General features: G+C 47.9%; 2 protein-coding genes across 2 annotated transcripts; one reads left to right on the top strand and one right to left on the bottom strand.

The window, feature by feature from the left end:
* Positions 1-41: 41 nt before the first annotated feature.
* Positions 42-13,703, top strand: J3458_015224 (Nonribosomal peptide synthetase; the record flags this gene model as incomplete). The annotated part of the gene is made up of 5 exons (XM_066120728.1): positions 42-1,963; positions 2,094-3,250; positions 3,301-5,622; positions 5,672-6,639; positions 6,732-13,703. 5 exons carry the CDS (start codon positions 42-44, stop codon positions 13,701-13,703), a joined length of 13,341 nt encoding a protein of 4,446 aa, XP_065974320.1.
* Positions 13,704-14,085: 382 nt separating this feature from the next.
* J3458_015223 (uncharacterized protein) lies at positions 14,086-15,084 on the bottom strand. Its single transcript, XM_007813122.2, has 2 exons — positions 14,810-15,084; positions 14,086-14,742 (listed from the first exon to the last, which is right to left on the bottom strand). Exons 1-2 carry the CDS (start codon positions 14,919-14,921, stop codon positions 14,561-14,563), a joined length of 294 nt encoding a protein of 97 aa, XP_007811313.1. The 5' UTR covers positions 14,922-15,084; the 3' UTR covers positions 14,086-14,560.
* Positions 15,085-17,123: the final 2,039 nt, after the last annotated feature.

Raw genomic sequence — 17,123 nt, 5'->3', positions numbered from 1 at the left:
TACGGCCCTCGGGTCCTGTTTTCTCTGCAGACCTTGTCATCATGAGATCACATCAACTTGCGATTATGGCTGCTCATTCAGCAGTAGCAGATACAACATCGTGGAACATCATCCTCCAGGACCTTGAATCCTATCTTTTGACTGCGTCACTTGAAAGTAGGGCTAAAAGTCACTTTCGTCAGTGGGTCGGGAAGAGCTTTGGCCGCGACTCGGCGTCTGATCAACTACCAAACAACGGATCTTCGTCTGTGAACACACGTTCATCGAACACAGACGTGTTGGAGGTGGTAGAGAATACTTTTATAATCGACCGAATTGCGACTGACAAACTCCTGAACTACGAAATTCACAAAGCTCTTCGCACGGAGCCTGAGGACATAATTGTAGCTAGCATGCTTCAGGCTTCCAGTGAAGGGAATTTTGATACAATTTTGCCGGCTATACACATGTTTGACAGCAACCGTACATCTGAGGATAGTGAACTGAACTTTTCAGGCACCGTCGGCTGTTTCAAAGTATTGAACACGGTATCGATTGAGGCTGCTGAAATCGACAGTATCCTCGATATACTTAGAAGGGTCAAGGATGCTCGTCGAATCTCAATACGGAATGAGACAAAAACTCCCGGAGCAAATGAAAACGATGAGCGAAGTGTGAGAAGCGGCGAAGCATTGGATATTCACTTTGAGTATCAGGATCCAATTCATACTGGCACTAGTGTCGGCTCCAAGATTAGGCTTGAAAAAAGCCGTCTCTTTGATTGTCAATTAAGGAGTCTGCACAGCAAACCCGAAGGGACCTTCCTTATCGATGTCTTTGCTAGGCCAGTGGAGACGGGACTACAGATAAGATGTGTTTATAACCCATCTCTCCAGATCCGGGACAAAATTCGGGGATGGTTCGAGTCAGTAGAGCATTCTATCCATAGTCTGATGGATGAAGTGGTCAGATCTGGTACCCAGTACTCTTTGGCAGATTTCCCTTTGCTTCCATTAAACTACAATAGTCTCGAAGCATTGGTTACGGATCGTCTCCCTGCAATTGCGGCTGACATGGACATGATAGATGAGGTGTATCCATGCTCTCCAATGCAAGAGGGCCTCTTGATCAGCCAGAGTGTTTTAGACAGCGGTGTCTACCAGCACTTCAACATTGTAGAGATCACACCTCGCAAGCCCGAGGCAACGGTAGATGCCGCGCGCTTGGCTAGTGCCTGGAGGCAGGTTGTTCAGCGGCATTCGTCTCTTCGCACTGTCTTTATAGAAAGCTCGGCTAGGAATGGCTTATTCGATCAAGTTGTTCTCAAGAAAGTCGATCCTGATATTGTCATGGTTGACTGCGCAGTGTTAGAAGCGGATCGCGTATTCAAGGAGCAGGGAGCTTTACTATTCGCCAGCGGAATGCTTCCTCATCGACTTACCATCTGTCAAGTATCCGCCGACAGGCTCTTGATTAAGTTGGATATTAACCACGCTATCATTGATGGTAGCTCCATTGCCAATATTGTTTACGATCTTGTCTTGGCTTATGAAGGTCAATTACCTGTCGACCAGGCATTCAGATTCAGCAGCTACATCCGACGCCTTCAGCAGCTTCCTGCGCAGCCGGCGCTTCAGTTCTGGAAAGCCTACTTGGTGAATCTCCGGCCTTGCCTTATTCCTCCACTGGCTCAGCTGGAGGCAAAATGTGTTGAAAAATTGGCCAAAGAGGCGCAAGTCCAATTCAATTTAGCCACAGACGTTCTGTACAAGTTCTGCCAAGAGGCAAATGTGTCGCCTGCGAGCGTTTTCCAAGCTGCATGGGCTTTGGTTCTACGATTATACACTGAGTCTGATGACGTGTGTTTTGGTCTTATTTGTTCTGGCAGAGATGTGGCACTGCCAAATATTGAAGGTGGTGTCGGGGCTTTTCTAAACATGCTGGTGCATCGGCTGGTTTTGGCTCAAGATATGCAACTTTCTGAGTTAGTTGGGAGAACGGCTGCCAGCCTCGTGGAATGTCTGCCGCACCAGCATATTGGCCTAGCAAACATCCAGCACGTCACCCAACTCCGCAGATGGCCCTTTTTTTAATTCTGTCATTACTTTCAATAGCGATGAAGGGCTTCAGGTACTGGATGACAGCAGCATTGACGTAAAGAACATCTCGGTCAACGATCCCACCGAGTATCCTCTTACGCTGGATATTTGGTTCTCAAGCGGCCGTGCCAGAGCAACCCTACGACATTGGGTAGACTTTATGACCCCTTTGCAGGCAGAGAGTATTGCTAGCACTTTTGAAAGGGCCGTCCATTGTGTACTGGCTAATTCTCAAATGACCATTGGGGAGCTCGAACTTGTTGGTGAACACCACCTCGCTAAGCTTGTCGAGTTTAACGGCCATAGCCGACCAAGATCTGAACGCCTCATATTCACCCGTTTCGAAGAGAATGCTAGAGCCAAACCTGAAGCTCCAGCAATCCACGGCTGGGACGGCTCATGGACATACACAGAGCTCGACAATATCACGAACCGTTTAGCACACCACTTGCGCAATTGGGGTGTTGGCCCTGAGGTCATCGTCCCGCATTGCTTCCAGAAGTCAGGTTGGGCAGTCATAACAATAATGTCCATTCTCAAAGCCGGTGGTGCTTTCGTAGGTCTTGATCCCAGCCACCCTGTTCGACGGTTAGAATACCTGGTCAGTGAAGTAAATGCGACCGTAGTTTGCACTACTGCTGACAATGCACGTCTGTTCGTGGGAATGAGAAATTTGAAACACCTTGTTATAGTCCAACCTAAGCTCATTGATAGTTTGCCGGATGAATATGGCCATCCTCATACAGAAGTCAAGCCCAGCAACGCAGCTTGCGTGGTGTTTACTTCGGGCACAACTGGCAATCCAAAGGCTATCGTTATTGAACATTCTTCAATGACAAGCAACTCGGACCTGATGGGCCCTGTATTAAAACTCGACAGTTCTTCTCGAGTCTTTCAGTTTGCTTCTTACACATTCGACGTGTCGAACCAGGACATCCTTACTACGCTGCAGCACGGAGGATGCGTATGTATACCATCTGAAGACGACCGCCTCAACGACCCAGGAGCGGCTATTGAGCGACTCGGCGCAAACTGGGCCAACCTGACCAGCACAGTTATGAGTCTCATTCAGCCGGCTACAGTTCCGTCCCTAAGGCGTATCTTTCAGCTCGGAGAGCCGCTCTCCCGGGAGGCTAAGAACCTTTGGGCTGAGAAGCTGGAACTATATAATAGTATGTGTAAAAATAACTTCGTTGCAGAGCCGTCTAACATAGCTCTCTAGCTTATGGTCCGGCGGAAGCGGCTGTGTCGGTTACTTGCACCGCTCCGCTTTCAGTTGAGTCTAGCAGCTCAAATGTCGGCACAGCTCCTGGTTGCTCGGCCTGGGTGGTTGACGTGACCGACGTCAATAAATTGGTCCCACTTGATGCCATTGGAGAGCTCCTACTCGAAGGTCCTCTCCTGGCGCGACTTTACCTGAAGAACCCGGCCAAGACAGCCGCAGCCTTTGTCGAGAATCCCAGCTGGGCGCAGAGAATGTACCCTTCGCAGAATCGTAGATTTTACCGAACTGGAGATCTTTGCCGTTTCAACAGTGACGGGACTCTCACTATTCTTGGTCGTAGAGACACTCAAGTCAAAATCAACGGTCAGCGAGTAGAACTCGATGAGATTGCACATCAGATACAACATCAACTTGGAACAAGAGCTCTCGTGTCAGTTGATGCCATCCGCATAGATAAGACTTCCCGGAGTAAGGCTCTGGTTGTCGCCTTTATTCAGTTCTTAGACCAGCGATATGAGGAGGCGGATTCTGATGATATTTTGATCTCAGTCGATGAACAGCGGGCTGCCGAGTTCGTAATCCTGCATCACAAGCTTCGAAAACACCTTCCCAAATACATGGTGCCTTCGCTTCTCATACCGATTCGACATACTCCTCGCACGGCAAATGGAAAACTTGATAGATCCAAGCTCGACGAGATTGCTTCCAGTTTATCAGATGACAAACTATCCAGCTACAAGCTGAGGATTGGCGAGGGTCAAGACCTCAAGACTGATGAAGAAAAACTTCTACAAACACTCTGGAGTGATGTTTTTTCCGTCTCTGCAGACAAGATCAGTGCAAACGACAATTTCTTCCGTCTCGGTGGAGACTCCGTAACGGCCATGAATCTAGTGTCAGCAGCCCGTGCCAAAGGAGTGTCGATTACTGTCAGAGACATATTCACATCACCATTACTTTCAGAGATGACCCTAAAACTAAGAAAATGTGAAGAAAATCAAGGAAATGAGCCATTTGACCTTCTCCAAACATCATCTGAAACGCTCAAGGGCATCAAAGATGAGGTCGCGTTACAGTGTGGTGTTCCAAGTGAGCAGGTTGTTGACTTATATCCATGCTCTCCGTTACAGGAGGGGTTCATGGCTTTATCCGCTCGCCAGAATGGTGTCTATAAAGCGCAGAGAGCATTTCGTATTACGGACAAGGACTTTGATTGGTCAAGATTCAAGCAAGCTTGGGCTATCGTGGTAAAATCAGAACCTATTCTGAGGACACGCATCGTTCATGTGAATACAATCAATCGACCACTTCAAGCCGTGCTTGAGGAGGATGGCGATGTCGAGTGGCTCGAAAAGGATAATTTGGGGGCATACCTCAAAGAGGATAGGAAGCACATCGTCTCTTATGGCAGCGTACTTTGGAAGAATGCGATTATTCAGGATGGTACATCATGCTATTTCGTTTGGACAGCTCACCATGCCATATACGACGCTTGGAGTACTGGTATTTTATTTGACCAGATCAGCCACGCCTATCGGACTGGCACAGTATCGACTAAGGCTACTGACTTCAAGAGGATGATCCGACACCTTTCTTCCCTGAAAGATAAAGATGCAAAAGCCTTCTGGCTATCACATTTCCCGGAAGACACGGGTATACCTACCTGTTTCCCAATAACGCCATCAGCAGCTCAACAAAATTATTGGCCCGATCAATCATTCCGCCTGACAAGCGGAGTGGTTCGATTCCCTGGTCCCCAGACCATTTCTGTGGCTACTATACTACGGGCAGTTTGGGCGCTGACCATTTCACACTACACAGACAGTAACGATGTCGTTTTCGCTGAGACACTATCAGGTCGAAACGCTCCTATATCAGGTGTCTCTGACATGAATGGCCCTGCTATAACGACCGTTCCAGTCAGGATTCGAATAAATCGGGCGAATGGAACAAGCATCAAACAATACCTGGAGGCAGTCCAAGCTCAATCAATTGCCATGATTCCATTCGAGCACACTGGCCTGCAGAATATCAAAAGGTTTGGAGCAAACGCCAAGTCTGTCATCGACAGTCTGACGAATCTGTTTTTAATCCAGCCATCATCTTTATCATCTTCATCTGGGACAGGCATCGATGGCTTGGAGACGGTAATTAATAAATTTGAGGATTACGACAGCTTCGCGCTTGTGATTAAGTGTATTTTGGATGAGGACCGCAGTCTAATCCTAGAGGCCCAATACGACAAAGCAGTCATTCAAGCTGAGCAAATACAGCGCATACTCCAACACTACGATTTCATGATCCAGCATATAGTCAATGGTAGTATTTATTTATCCCTCGCCAAGTACACACTAACATATTACAATAGCATCTTGTATACCCTGCGATACGCCGGTACCTCCAGCCGACACACTTGACAGTATACCTACGATAGATCCCGACGATTTTAGAAATGTCAAGGAGTGGAACAAAAGCCTTCCCCGAACCATAAAAGCCTGTGCTCATGAACTCATTGCGCAGCGGGTGGCGCAACAACCCAACGCAGAGGCGATTTTTGCTTGGGACGGCAATTACACCTACCACCAAGTTCAAGAGGCCACTGAGAAGCTGTCTATCCGTCTCCAAAGCCTAGGCGTCGGCCCAGAAATTGTGGTCAGCCTTTGCTTTGACAAGTCCAAATACGCCGTCATAGCAATGCTTGCCGTGTTAACAGCAGGCGGCGCGTTCACGCAGCTAAGCCCAACATATCCTGCTGCCCGCAGGGAAGAAATACTAAGCGCAATCAACGGAAATATTGCATTATGCTCGCCACAGCATGAATCTTTGTTCAGCTCAAGCTCTTGTTGCACTCTTGTGGTTGACGACGAACTCCTTAACTCTCTCCATCATGATTGTGGCCCTATTGCTACCAACATTCAACCTCACAATGCAGCGATTGTACTTTTCACATCGGGAAGCACAGGAAAACCCAAGGGAATTGTCGTAGAGCACCAGAATCTCTGTTCTATGCAACACTATCAAGCTGCAAATATGGGCATTGACAAACTGACACGGACCTTCCAATTTGCCGCCAATGTATTCGACAACTCTAACTCAGATGTGTTTCTTACCTTGATGCAAGGCGGGTGCTTATGTATTCCATCTGAAGAAGAGCGACTCAATAACATTCCAGCGGCCATTAACAAGTATAACGCTAATTGGTGCTGCGTGGTGCCTACGGTGGCCGAATCATTGGATCCCAACGAAGTTCCTACACTTGAGCACCTCTGCTTAGGCGGAGAGAAAATTGGCCCTGAACTGCATTCCCGATGGGCGGGGAGAGTTAAACTTATAAATGTAAGTTTGGTAGATGACCTCGTCTCTTTCAGGGCAAAAAAGCAAATAACTCGCCTGGAGTTTACTAGTACTAAACCAACAACCAAATTAAGGTATACGGACCAGCCGAATGCACAATCAATACTAGTTCCACATGGCTACAACCAGGCATACTGTCGAATAGTATTGGCCGTGGCCAAGGTTGTCGAACTTGGGTCACTAGCAAATATGACTACAACCAACTTGTTCCCATTGGTTGTGTCGGCGAGCTATGTGTTGAAGGACCAATCGTAACCAGAGGCTACCACGGAGAATCTCAGCTGACTGCCAGAACCTATGTTACTAATCCCAGATTTGCACAGAGTCTTGGTATCTCCAATTTGCGCATGTACAGGACTGGGGATCTAGTCAAATACGCTCCTGATGGGTCGTTATTGTTCATGGGTCGCAGTGACGACCAGATTAAGCTCCGTGGCCAGAGGATTGAGTGCAGCGAAGTTGAATTCCACATTATTTCCAGTGGATTCCCTGCCGACGGTGTTCTGGTTGATCTGATATATCAATTGGGAGATAGGGCAAAGCCAGCTCTTGCCGCATTTATTCAGCTTGATGCAGCTGACAGTACAACCAACATGTCATCTGTTCTGAAGCAACTGTCGGCGTCTGAGAGGCAACGTTTGTTGGCAGTACAGCGACATTTAAGAGACAAAGTGCAGCCATTCATGGTGCCGTCGTTCCTCATCGGCCTTCAACAAATGCCGTTAACCCAGACTGGCAAGAAAGATCGAAGAACACTCCGTGAAATTGGCGCGCAACTCACGAGAGAACAACTGCAGCAGTACTCACTGGTAGGCCCCAGTGACTCTGATAAAACAGCACTCACAGAGGTGACAGACGCTGAGAATGAGCTGCGAACGCTGTGGTCTGAGGTTCTAGGAGTCCCTGTGGACTCCATTCATGCTCATGACCACTTCTTCCAATTGGGAGGTGATTCAATTTGGGCCATGCGACTATCGTCTGCAGCCCGTCGTATCGGCAGAGTGCTATTAGTTGTCGACATATTCAGCCATCCGATTTTGCGTGACATGGTGGAATATTTCAATGTGGCTGTCGGTGGAACTCGACCAGATCACGTACAATCACCGCTCGCCACTAATTCATCTGCTATTGCTCAAGCCAGCAAGAAATGCAACATCAAACAGGAGGAGATCGAAGACATATATCCCTGCACTCCTTTACAGCAGAACCTGGTAGCAGTCACAACAGACAAGCCAGGGGCTTATATTGAGACGAAGATGTTCCATCTGCCTGATTCAGTAGACATCGACAACTTCAAGGCAGCATGGCAGATAGCGGCCGACCTGTTCCCTATTCTACGAACCAGAATTATCCTGGGAATTGACGCACAACCGCTGCAAGTGGTCGTCAAGGAAGAGCTACCTTGGGAAGAATTCGATGTCTCGGTCGACGATTACCTTGCAAGTGATAAACTACATACCGTCGAATATGGCCGTCCACTTACATCGTTTGCTATTGCAACAAAGCCGCGCATATTTATATGGACCGTCCATCATGCCTTGTATGATGGTGTCAGCGCTGCTAACCTGCTGGTTGCTGTCGAGAGGCTGTACAAGCAGAAATCGCTGCAATACTTGCCAATTGCTTTTAGCCGATTTGTAAGCTATCTCGGTGAAGTCGATGGTGACGCTTCAGATACGTTCTGGCATGAGCAACTCAGTGGCGGGTCTCCTAAGAGCTTCCCGTTGCTTCCAAGTCCAGTGTATGAACCTCGCCCAAGTTCTAGATATACCTGGGCGTTCAACATACCGAAGCGTCATAGGTCCTCTGGTATTCGAGATTCAGCTATCTTAAGAGCGGCTTGGGCCATCATTACGGCGCGATATGTTGAATCAGATGACATTGTGTTTGGGGCTGCCCTCTCCGGACGCGACAGTCCCATAGACGGAGTCGAGGGCATAATTGGGCCAACAGTTACCACCGTTCCTATCCGCGTGCGCTTAAACAGTACACAAAAGGTCATTGATTTCTTACATACGGTCCAAAATCAAGCAGACAGCATGATTCCATACCAGCATGCTGGCTTGCAAGCTTTGCGGGGTCTGGGTCCGGATGTGCAAGCCGCTTTGAGTCTGAAAAGCCTTTTTGTAGTCCAGCATTCTTTGGAAAACCTTCATGTCGATTTTTTCCTCGATGAGGTGGAGGGATTTGGAGACTTGATGACAGGGTATTATGACTATCCCCTGGTGATGGAGTGCATTCTCGGCGCTACGACGGAAGGACGTGGTCAAAGTGACATCCAGATCACTATGGATGCCAGATTTGATGCAGTCGTCATCCCGAAGAAGCATATGGTGAGACTTTGCAGACAGTTTCGCCACGTTGTTGAACAACTCGACAATATAGAACAACTGGACACATTGGACGACATACGCCTCGCAAGTCGTGACGATGTTGACCAGGTAAGTTCCTGGAATGCTTCGCAACCTTGGGAGTGCGTAGAAAAGACTGTTCATGATATCATTTCCGATCAGGTTCGCCTGAATCCCAATGCTGTTGCCATTACGGGTTGGGATGGTCAGATGTCATACCTCGAGTTAGATGAGCGCTCAACACGGGTTGCCAAGATTTTGGTGTCAAAGTCCATTGGCCCTGAAACTGTTGTCCCTCTGTGCTTTGAAAAGTCCAAATGGGCCGTTGTCGCGGCGCTTGCTGTCCTGAAGGCCGGGGGTGTCGTCACTCAGCTGGGTGTTTCACATCCTTTAAGTCGCAAGAAGGAAATTCTCGAAGACACCAGAGCAAAGCTTGTATTGGTACCGTCGACAAATATTGGTGACGATTTTGCTGGCATAGTCCCAACAATGGTCATCGATAATCAATCAACAACCCAGCTACTTAAATTTGATACACCCCTTCCAGAAATCAGGCCCAGCAACGCAGCGTACATATTGTTCACTTCGGGAAGCACTGGGCGGCCAAAGGGCATTGTAGTTGAGCACCGGAATCTTCCATCCAGTTCGTTCGCCCACGGCAGGCAATTCAAGATTAACCAGAGTACAAGAGTGTTCCAATTCGCAGCTTACACGTTCGACATCAGCTGCGCCGATGTATTTACAACTCTCCAGCGCGGCGCCACAATATGCATACCATCCGAATATGAGCGTATAAACGACCTGGCCGGCGCTGTTACAAAGTACCAGGCAGACTGGATGTTTGTCACGCCCACAGTCGCCCAGTTAATTGATCCGGACTCGGTGCCTTCCTTGCGCACTCTCGTGTTGGGTGGCGAAGCTCCGACAACTGAGAACGTCAACACGTGGGCTAAGAGGCTGGATCTCATCTTCATCTGGGGCCCTGCAGAGACTACTATCTACGCTTCTGCCAATCCACCCGCCACGCGGGACAGTTCTCCGAAGAGACTGGGTCATGCCTTGGGTTGCCACATGTGGCTCTGCGATCCACACAATCACGATAAACTAGCTCCTGTTGGATGTGTTGGCGAGATTCTGGTTGAAGGTCCTATCGTGTCCCGAGGATATTTACACGATCAGGCCAAGACCCTTGCGGCGTATGTGTATCCAATCTGGGCTGGGAAATCACGCCGTATGTACAAGACTGGTGATTTGGCGCGCTATGTTGAAGATGGTGTTATGCACTTTGTCGGCCGCAAAGATGACCAGGTGAAAGTTCGCGGTCAACGTGTCGAGATCAAAGAAATTGAGTACCACATGCTGGCAAACCCCAGCATTCGTCATGCGGTAGCCTTGGTGCCTTCATATGGACCTCTTGAAGCAAAGCTCATCGCAGTCCTGGCCCTGTCAAATATTTCTGAGCGAGACGTCCCCGAGCATGAACAACTGAAGCCACTACAAGGAGAGGACAAGCAGGCAGCTGGCAATCAGGTTGCTACAATAAGGCAGTTGCTGGAAGAACGTCTCCCTAGTTATATGATCCCCACGGTCTGGATCTGTGTTGAGACGATGGCTCTGACTGGACATGGCAAGACGGATAGGATGGCAGTTGCGAAGTGGGTTGAAAATATCGACCATGAGGCTTATGAAGACCTGCTACTAGACTCCAGCGAATATGATACGCAAGTAGAGTCTGCGGTAGCTGCGTCAAGTCAGTCAACAGTTATTCGAACTCTAGCCAGCCAAGTCCTCGGCATTCCAGCCGTTCCCATGAATCGCTCTTTCTTTGGACTTGGTGGCGATTCCATTACAGCCATGCAGCTCCGAATCAAGGCAAGAGCAGCCGGTATCGACTTGAGCGTTAGAGATATCTTGAAGGCAAAAAGCCTGTTTGGCATGGCCGAGGCTGCAACACCTATCATCTTCGGCTCTCCATTCCCGATTACGGAGATTGATGCCCCTGTAGCTGAAGTATTGGATACACCATTCCGGCTGTCCCCTATTCAAAAACTGTTCTTTGATACTGCTGGCCCACCTCCGGGTTCTTCTACATCGCACTTCAATCAAACCCTACTGCTCAAAGTCAACCGAAAGATGGAGGTCCTGAGAATCCACCAAGCCATTCACGCCATTGTCAGCCGTCACTCAATGCTCCGTGCGAGATTCTCCCGCGGGAATCAAGGTGAGTGGACGCAGAGTCTGACTGACAAGGTGGAGGAATCGTTCACTTTTCAAGCTGAGAGGATAAAGGACCGGAGCAAACTGTACAAGATTCTGGCAGAGCGAAACTCTTCTTTTGATATAAGCCAAGGTCCTATATTCGCCGCCCACCTGTTTGACATCAATAATGAGAGTCAGGGACAGCTTCTCCTTCTCTCAGCCCATCATCTTGTAATTGACGTCGTTTCCTGGCTGGTAATTCTTGGTGACATGGAAGAATTCCTGACCAGCTCCAAGCCCGGCCTACTGTCTTTCGAGAAACCTCTCTCCTTCCAAACCTGGCTACGTTCACAACAAGAGCAGCAGGAAGAAAATTTGGTGCAGGCTAACGGGCTCAATCCCTCCCTGAATGGTATGCAAGCACTTGATCTCACCTATTGGGGCATAACCGACAAGGTCAATAAGTACGGTAGCGAAGTAGAACTATCCTTCTCACTGGACGAGGAAGAAACTGCAAGGCTGTTACGTGGATATGCGAATATGACACCACCTGCTACGATCGAGTCCGTCGATATTATGGTAGCAACTCTGTTGCAAGCATTTCCGGCTGTGTTCATCGACCACCCAATACTCCCTACCGTGTTCTCGGAAGGCCATGGCCGCGAGTCTGCAGATAAGGATGTCGACCCTTCGGGAACAGTTGGCTGGTTCACTACTCTGATACCTCTGCACGTAGTGTCGGTCGAAGATAATATTGTGAACACGATACGGGAGGTGCAGAAGGCCCGGTTACAGACGAAGCTCCTGGGACCACGTTTCAGTGTTGGTAGAGATTACTTCGGCACACGCTCAACCCGGATAGAGATTCTTTTCAACTTCCTTGGCAGCTTCCAACAACTCGAGTCAAAAAATGGTCTCTTTTCAGATGCTCCACTGTTAGAGAATGAGATCATCATTGACAACGGCCCTGAGCTGAACCGCCTTGCCCTATTCGATATTTCCGCCATTGTCACGGGTGGGAGACTAAAGATGACATTTAAGTACAATGAGAGGATGCAACACCTGAATAGAATTCATGAATGGATTACGACGACTCACTCCTTACTAAAGGTCGCGGTTGAAAGTTTAAGCAACTTGGACACATCTGAATTCGAAACCTATTTCGCTAAGCCTGGCAGCGAAACAAAGAAGGATGCGTTATCTTTACAGAAACAGATGCTTGATAATTTGGGAGTTGATATGGAAAATGTGCAAGAGATTCTACCATGCGTGCCTCTGCAGCAACACATGGTATCAAAAATGGCTCAGCAGGGTGGGCTGGGAATTTACGAGATCGAGCTCGCCTTCCACATCACAGGAGACAATGTCAATACAGCGAAGCTCGAATCAGCGTGGCAGCAGGTAATCGACAGACACTCAATACTGCGCATGATTATTGTACCCAGTGATGTACGAGCAGGCTTCCATGAACAGGTGGTACTCGCACATTATCCAGCTAATGTGCCCGTTATTACTTGTGTCGACAAGCATGACGTGGTCGCGCAAGCGCAAGCTTACAGATCTGTCGACTACCAAAATTTCAATCGTCCGCACCATCAGCTTACTATCTTCGAAACTAATGATGGGGCTCACAAAGCATGCAAATTGGAGATAAGCCACGCTCTGAATGACGGCGTCTCGACAGCTCTCATGCTTCGTGATCTGCAACAAGCTTACCAAGGACAGCTCAACAAAGGCCCAGGACCCGCATTCAGTAGCTTTGTGTCTTGGCAAAGCGAGGAAATAACAGCCAAGTCCTCTGACTACTGGAAGAAGTTTGCGCGGGGGACGCAGGCGGCGCCAATACCAGCCAAAAGAGCAGCTGCGACAACACACAAAGTGTTTGCCATAGATGTATGCGTCAGCACTGCGAAAAGGATTCGAAATACTTGCCTCGGACATGGTGTCACCATGGCTACCTTCTTTCAGGTTGTCTGGGCCCTTGTGTTGTCTGCCCATACAGGACGGGACGATATACTGTTTGGTTATATGACGGCAAATCGCGACGTCCCCCTCGAGGGCGTAGGCGATATAGTCGGTCCCCTTGTGAATATGATACTCTGCCGAATTGACAGAAGCAAAGGCAGTCTCGGTGACTTATTATCAAGAGCACAAGATGATTTTTTGGAATCGCTTACACACCAGCATGGTCTAATTGGATCAGTTCTACCCGTATGGAACTCGGTTATGAGCCTTCAATATCTTGATTCGCGAGTGGCACGAATGGGCAATGATGACAGTTTTAGGGATGGCGGGATTCAGTTCGAGCAATTCTGGGGACATGATCCTAATGAGTGGGATATCACTCTCGGCGTTCAGGTAAAATCTGGATCGAGTGGTAATGATGTAATCCACGCCTTTGTTGGATATTGGTCCGACAGTATAAGCGAGGAAGAAGCCCAGAAGATAAGACGGAGCTTTGGGGAAGCAGTGGAGGACTTGATAACTGGGACCTAGATGTAAGTAAATCACCTTGGAAACTTAAACTGGCCGCACACAACATATATCAATAACATCTGGTCGGTACTCCATAAGTCCTTCTTACTTCTTGTAATAATAAAATTATTGTTATAGTTGTGAACCTAACTACCTGTATGTATAACTAATAACTAACTACCTCGCGTTTTGAAGAAGAGTAAGCTACAGCCTACTAGAGGTATAAATTTAGCTTAATGAAGAAGAACATATTAAATTAAATTATTTAGAAAATTTCATAAAGAGCTAATTGTAAGACATTTGGTAACGCTATATTTTAGCTGTATTGAGGCTAGCGAACCGCAACTAACCACGCATATAATAATACTACAATACTTTATCACATTAATATTATATAGCTCGAGAATAAGAGCAAGTCTATTGCGCGATACAGTAGTAAAAGTAGCCTAGTTGAAAGCTTAGTTACTTATTGTAAAAGCGTTTAGTATCTGGCGACAGAAACTGGATATTCCCGCAGTACTAGTCAACACATTCAACATAAACTTCAACTACTTCATTGAGAAAGAACTACATCCAAAAACGTTAAAATATAAACGGCAAGCCTTTGCAGTCATATTGTGGCGCAGAGTCGGTTATGGGAATAGTTTATGGACGTAATAGTCCAAGCAAGTTTATAAACTAGCCAAGGGACTACTACAAGTATCTCTTAATCGTGAGGGGATGGAGAGCTTGGGAACTTGGGAACTTCTGGCTCAGAGTCTCATGACCTTCCGTCCCAGAGAATGCCTAATCACCCATTCCCGTCCAGTATACCTCGGGAACACTCCGCGTTTCTATCGGCCCAAGATTTGAGAGACTAACCCACCGCCTGGCCTGCTTTAAGCGCAGGTATCACTCCTGCCCTGTCCATTGTCCTGGCATGAGCCAGAGCAGTATGTCGTATACTGGATGGCACCACTTGATCCACCAAGGCAGTAAAAGATGGAGTTATGGACGTGGTTATAATCGTCAGGCTGGCCGGCGACGAGGAGCGCCTGGTTGATTTGATCGGTATATCTTCCTGCACGTATAAGAGACTCTTGGTTAGTCTGTTGCTAAATTTAACGAGGATGAGTAGGGGAATTCACCCTTTTTGAGCAGGCTGCTACCGCAGTAGCTCAATCCGCCGGTGCAATTATCGGCCAAGGCGAGAGGCGCAATCGCCAGCATCGCGAGAGAGATCAAAGTAGACTTGAACATGGTGTAAGAGTGTTTGTCAGAGGATCTAGGGTAGTTACAAATGGTCTTAATGGTAAGGATGTTTTTTCAGAAATTTTCGGAGGATATGAAAGGGGAGAGAGGAGATTATATAGATCGAGGAGAGGGCATGAACTAGCTATTTTGCGTCCAAGGAGAGTTATGGCTACGTCTTACATACATAATATTGACAATAAACATGTGCTTCCTGGAAATATAATCAGCTTACCTCCTGCATGAATTGTACTTCAAACGAATTACAGGTGCGCTGAAACAACTCGCCAAGATTATCGGAGCAGGCTGGCCAACCAAAGGTATCACTGCTTGTGGGCCGTCAGACCGAACTGCTGACGAGTGCATGTAAGAGTAGTTCCGTACGAGCCGTGTCAGCCGGCATTCTCCTCTTTGAGGAACACACAATGGGCCGATGTGCCGATGGGCGGCCGAGCAAGACGTCAAGAACAGGTTTGGAGCTGCAAACTGTCAAATGTATGTAACGGCACTCTAAGTGAGGGGTATTAACACCGACAGCTGCCTATATTTATTACTTGATCCACTTCTTTCGAATCGCCCGCTGCGAAAACTGGCTTGGTGACGTTGTGTGTCTGCTAATCCAGGCGTGCCAAGGATAAGGCCACTCTAACTGTGTGCAACCATTGTCTCATCCAGTAGTCTTTGGGATTTGCTCGTCTCTTGTGCTTGCTCACTTACGCCACTTCATTGTCATGCATCCACCGAGACATCCATGTGAAGACTGTTACAAGAGGAAGATGAGATATGCTCGATACAGTTAGTAGCTTCACATTGGTGAGTTACTTCGGATTGCAGATTTGGGCAAAGTGGAGTGGTGCTAATAAGCTGATATTCCTTGGACGGCTAGGATCGGGTGTTGATTACGATGCATACTACCCTCGTGGATGATGTGACAAGGGCAGGGTAACTTGGCTTGGAATATAACCGGTTTAATGTTTAATAATAAACTTCAAAGTATTATAGGTCTTTAATTTTTTGAAAAGGCTTTAAGAGATCAAAAATCTTTATGTATATCAAAGGCCCAGGTAGCTCTCGCTTGTAGTCCGACCTCGGGCCTCATGATACCTTCTTTGTTGTGGCCTAACCGTGTGACGGCGCGATGCCCAAAATCGCGATGCCACAAATGCAAGCTTTGCTACATAAGCACCACCGTTATTCTCAACTCGGATCAACACTAAATTCAACCCGAAGGGCATGGGCCGGGTTGTCGACAAGATTTCATCACATTGATACGACAGCTCTCCCGCCTTGCGACTGTACCTCCGGGTCCATCAGCCAACCATAAGGCACCAGTAGCACGTAAAGAAGGTTCATGAGATGTTCTGATTTATTTGCCCGTACGCCTTCAAGTCCCACGGGTAACAACTATCTGGACATGTGCGCCTTGCAAAAGACTGAGACGAGCCATGTCGTCTAGGGTCTGTATGAGGTCTCTCTTTGTTAGAGGCAATTGGAGTCTAATTCGTGAGCAGCTTTCCTCTAGGCGGCTGATGTGGTCGTCCAGTCGGAAAATTTTACCGTTCCAAAGAGAGATAACGTCGTATGTTGAGTCGCCATGCGAGAACCCTTGATCTATGAGTGGAATCTTGGCCTCGACGAGCGGGGCAGGTTGCCCTGCAACCCAAGCGATGCCAGCAGAGTAGGGGCTCGTGTTTGCTTGCGAGTTGGAGACGCGCTCCCAATACGCCAAGGAGACTTTACCTTCTCCATGGAGGACACGTTGAGTCCGCATGTTATGTGCGGACTAGAATAACGGCTCATCGAATCTGAAGTTCTTGTAGCTTCTTTGGTCTAACTAGCGCTTATGATTCAACTGTGCACACTCATTGTCACATACGACCACAGCCGCCTGTGAAAATCACGATCCCTCGGGGCTAAATAAAGAGAGAAGAGATTCCTCAGGAAGACTCTTGCTTTGCGCTATTTGCATACATACAAGTTGGACAATTTCGTGAAAGGCATCTAGTGAGTTGATACAACTAACTAGTCTCTACGCTGTTTACTATCAAGATAGAGAACAAGGCAAGAAGGAAAGATAATATAATACATAAGAGCATGACGACATTTTATAGCTTCGAGCCAATGCAAGCAACCGCCGTTAAAGCGGCTTGCCCGTTACAAATTTATAAGTATAAAAGCCGCATAATCATTCCCTCGCAGTCACGCCCCTGC

This window comes from Metarhizium acridum (genome assembly GCF_019434415.1).
Source record: "Metarhizium acridum strain ARSEF 324 chromosome Unknown scaffold_347, whole genome shotgun sequence".
Taxonomy (NCBI): Eukaryota; Fungi; Ascomycota; class Sordariomycetes; order Hypocreales; family Clavicipitaceae; genus Metarhizium; species Metarhizium acridum.
Note: the sequence above shows the minus strand (reverse complement) of the source record. Positions and strands in the feature narration are given on the sequence as shown.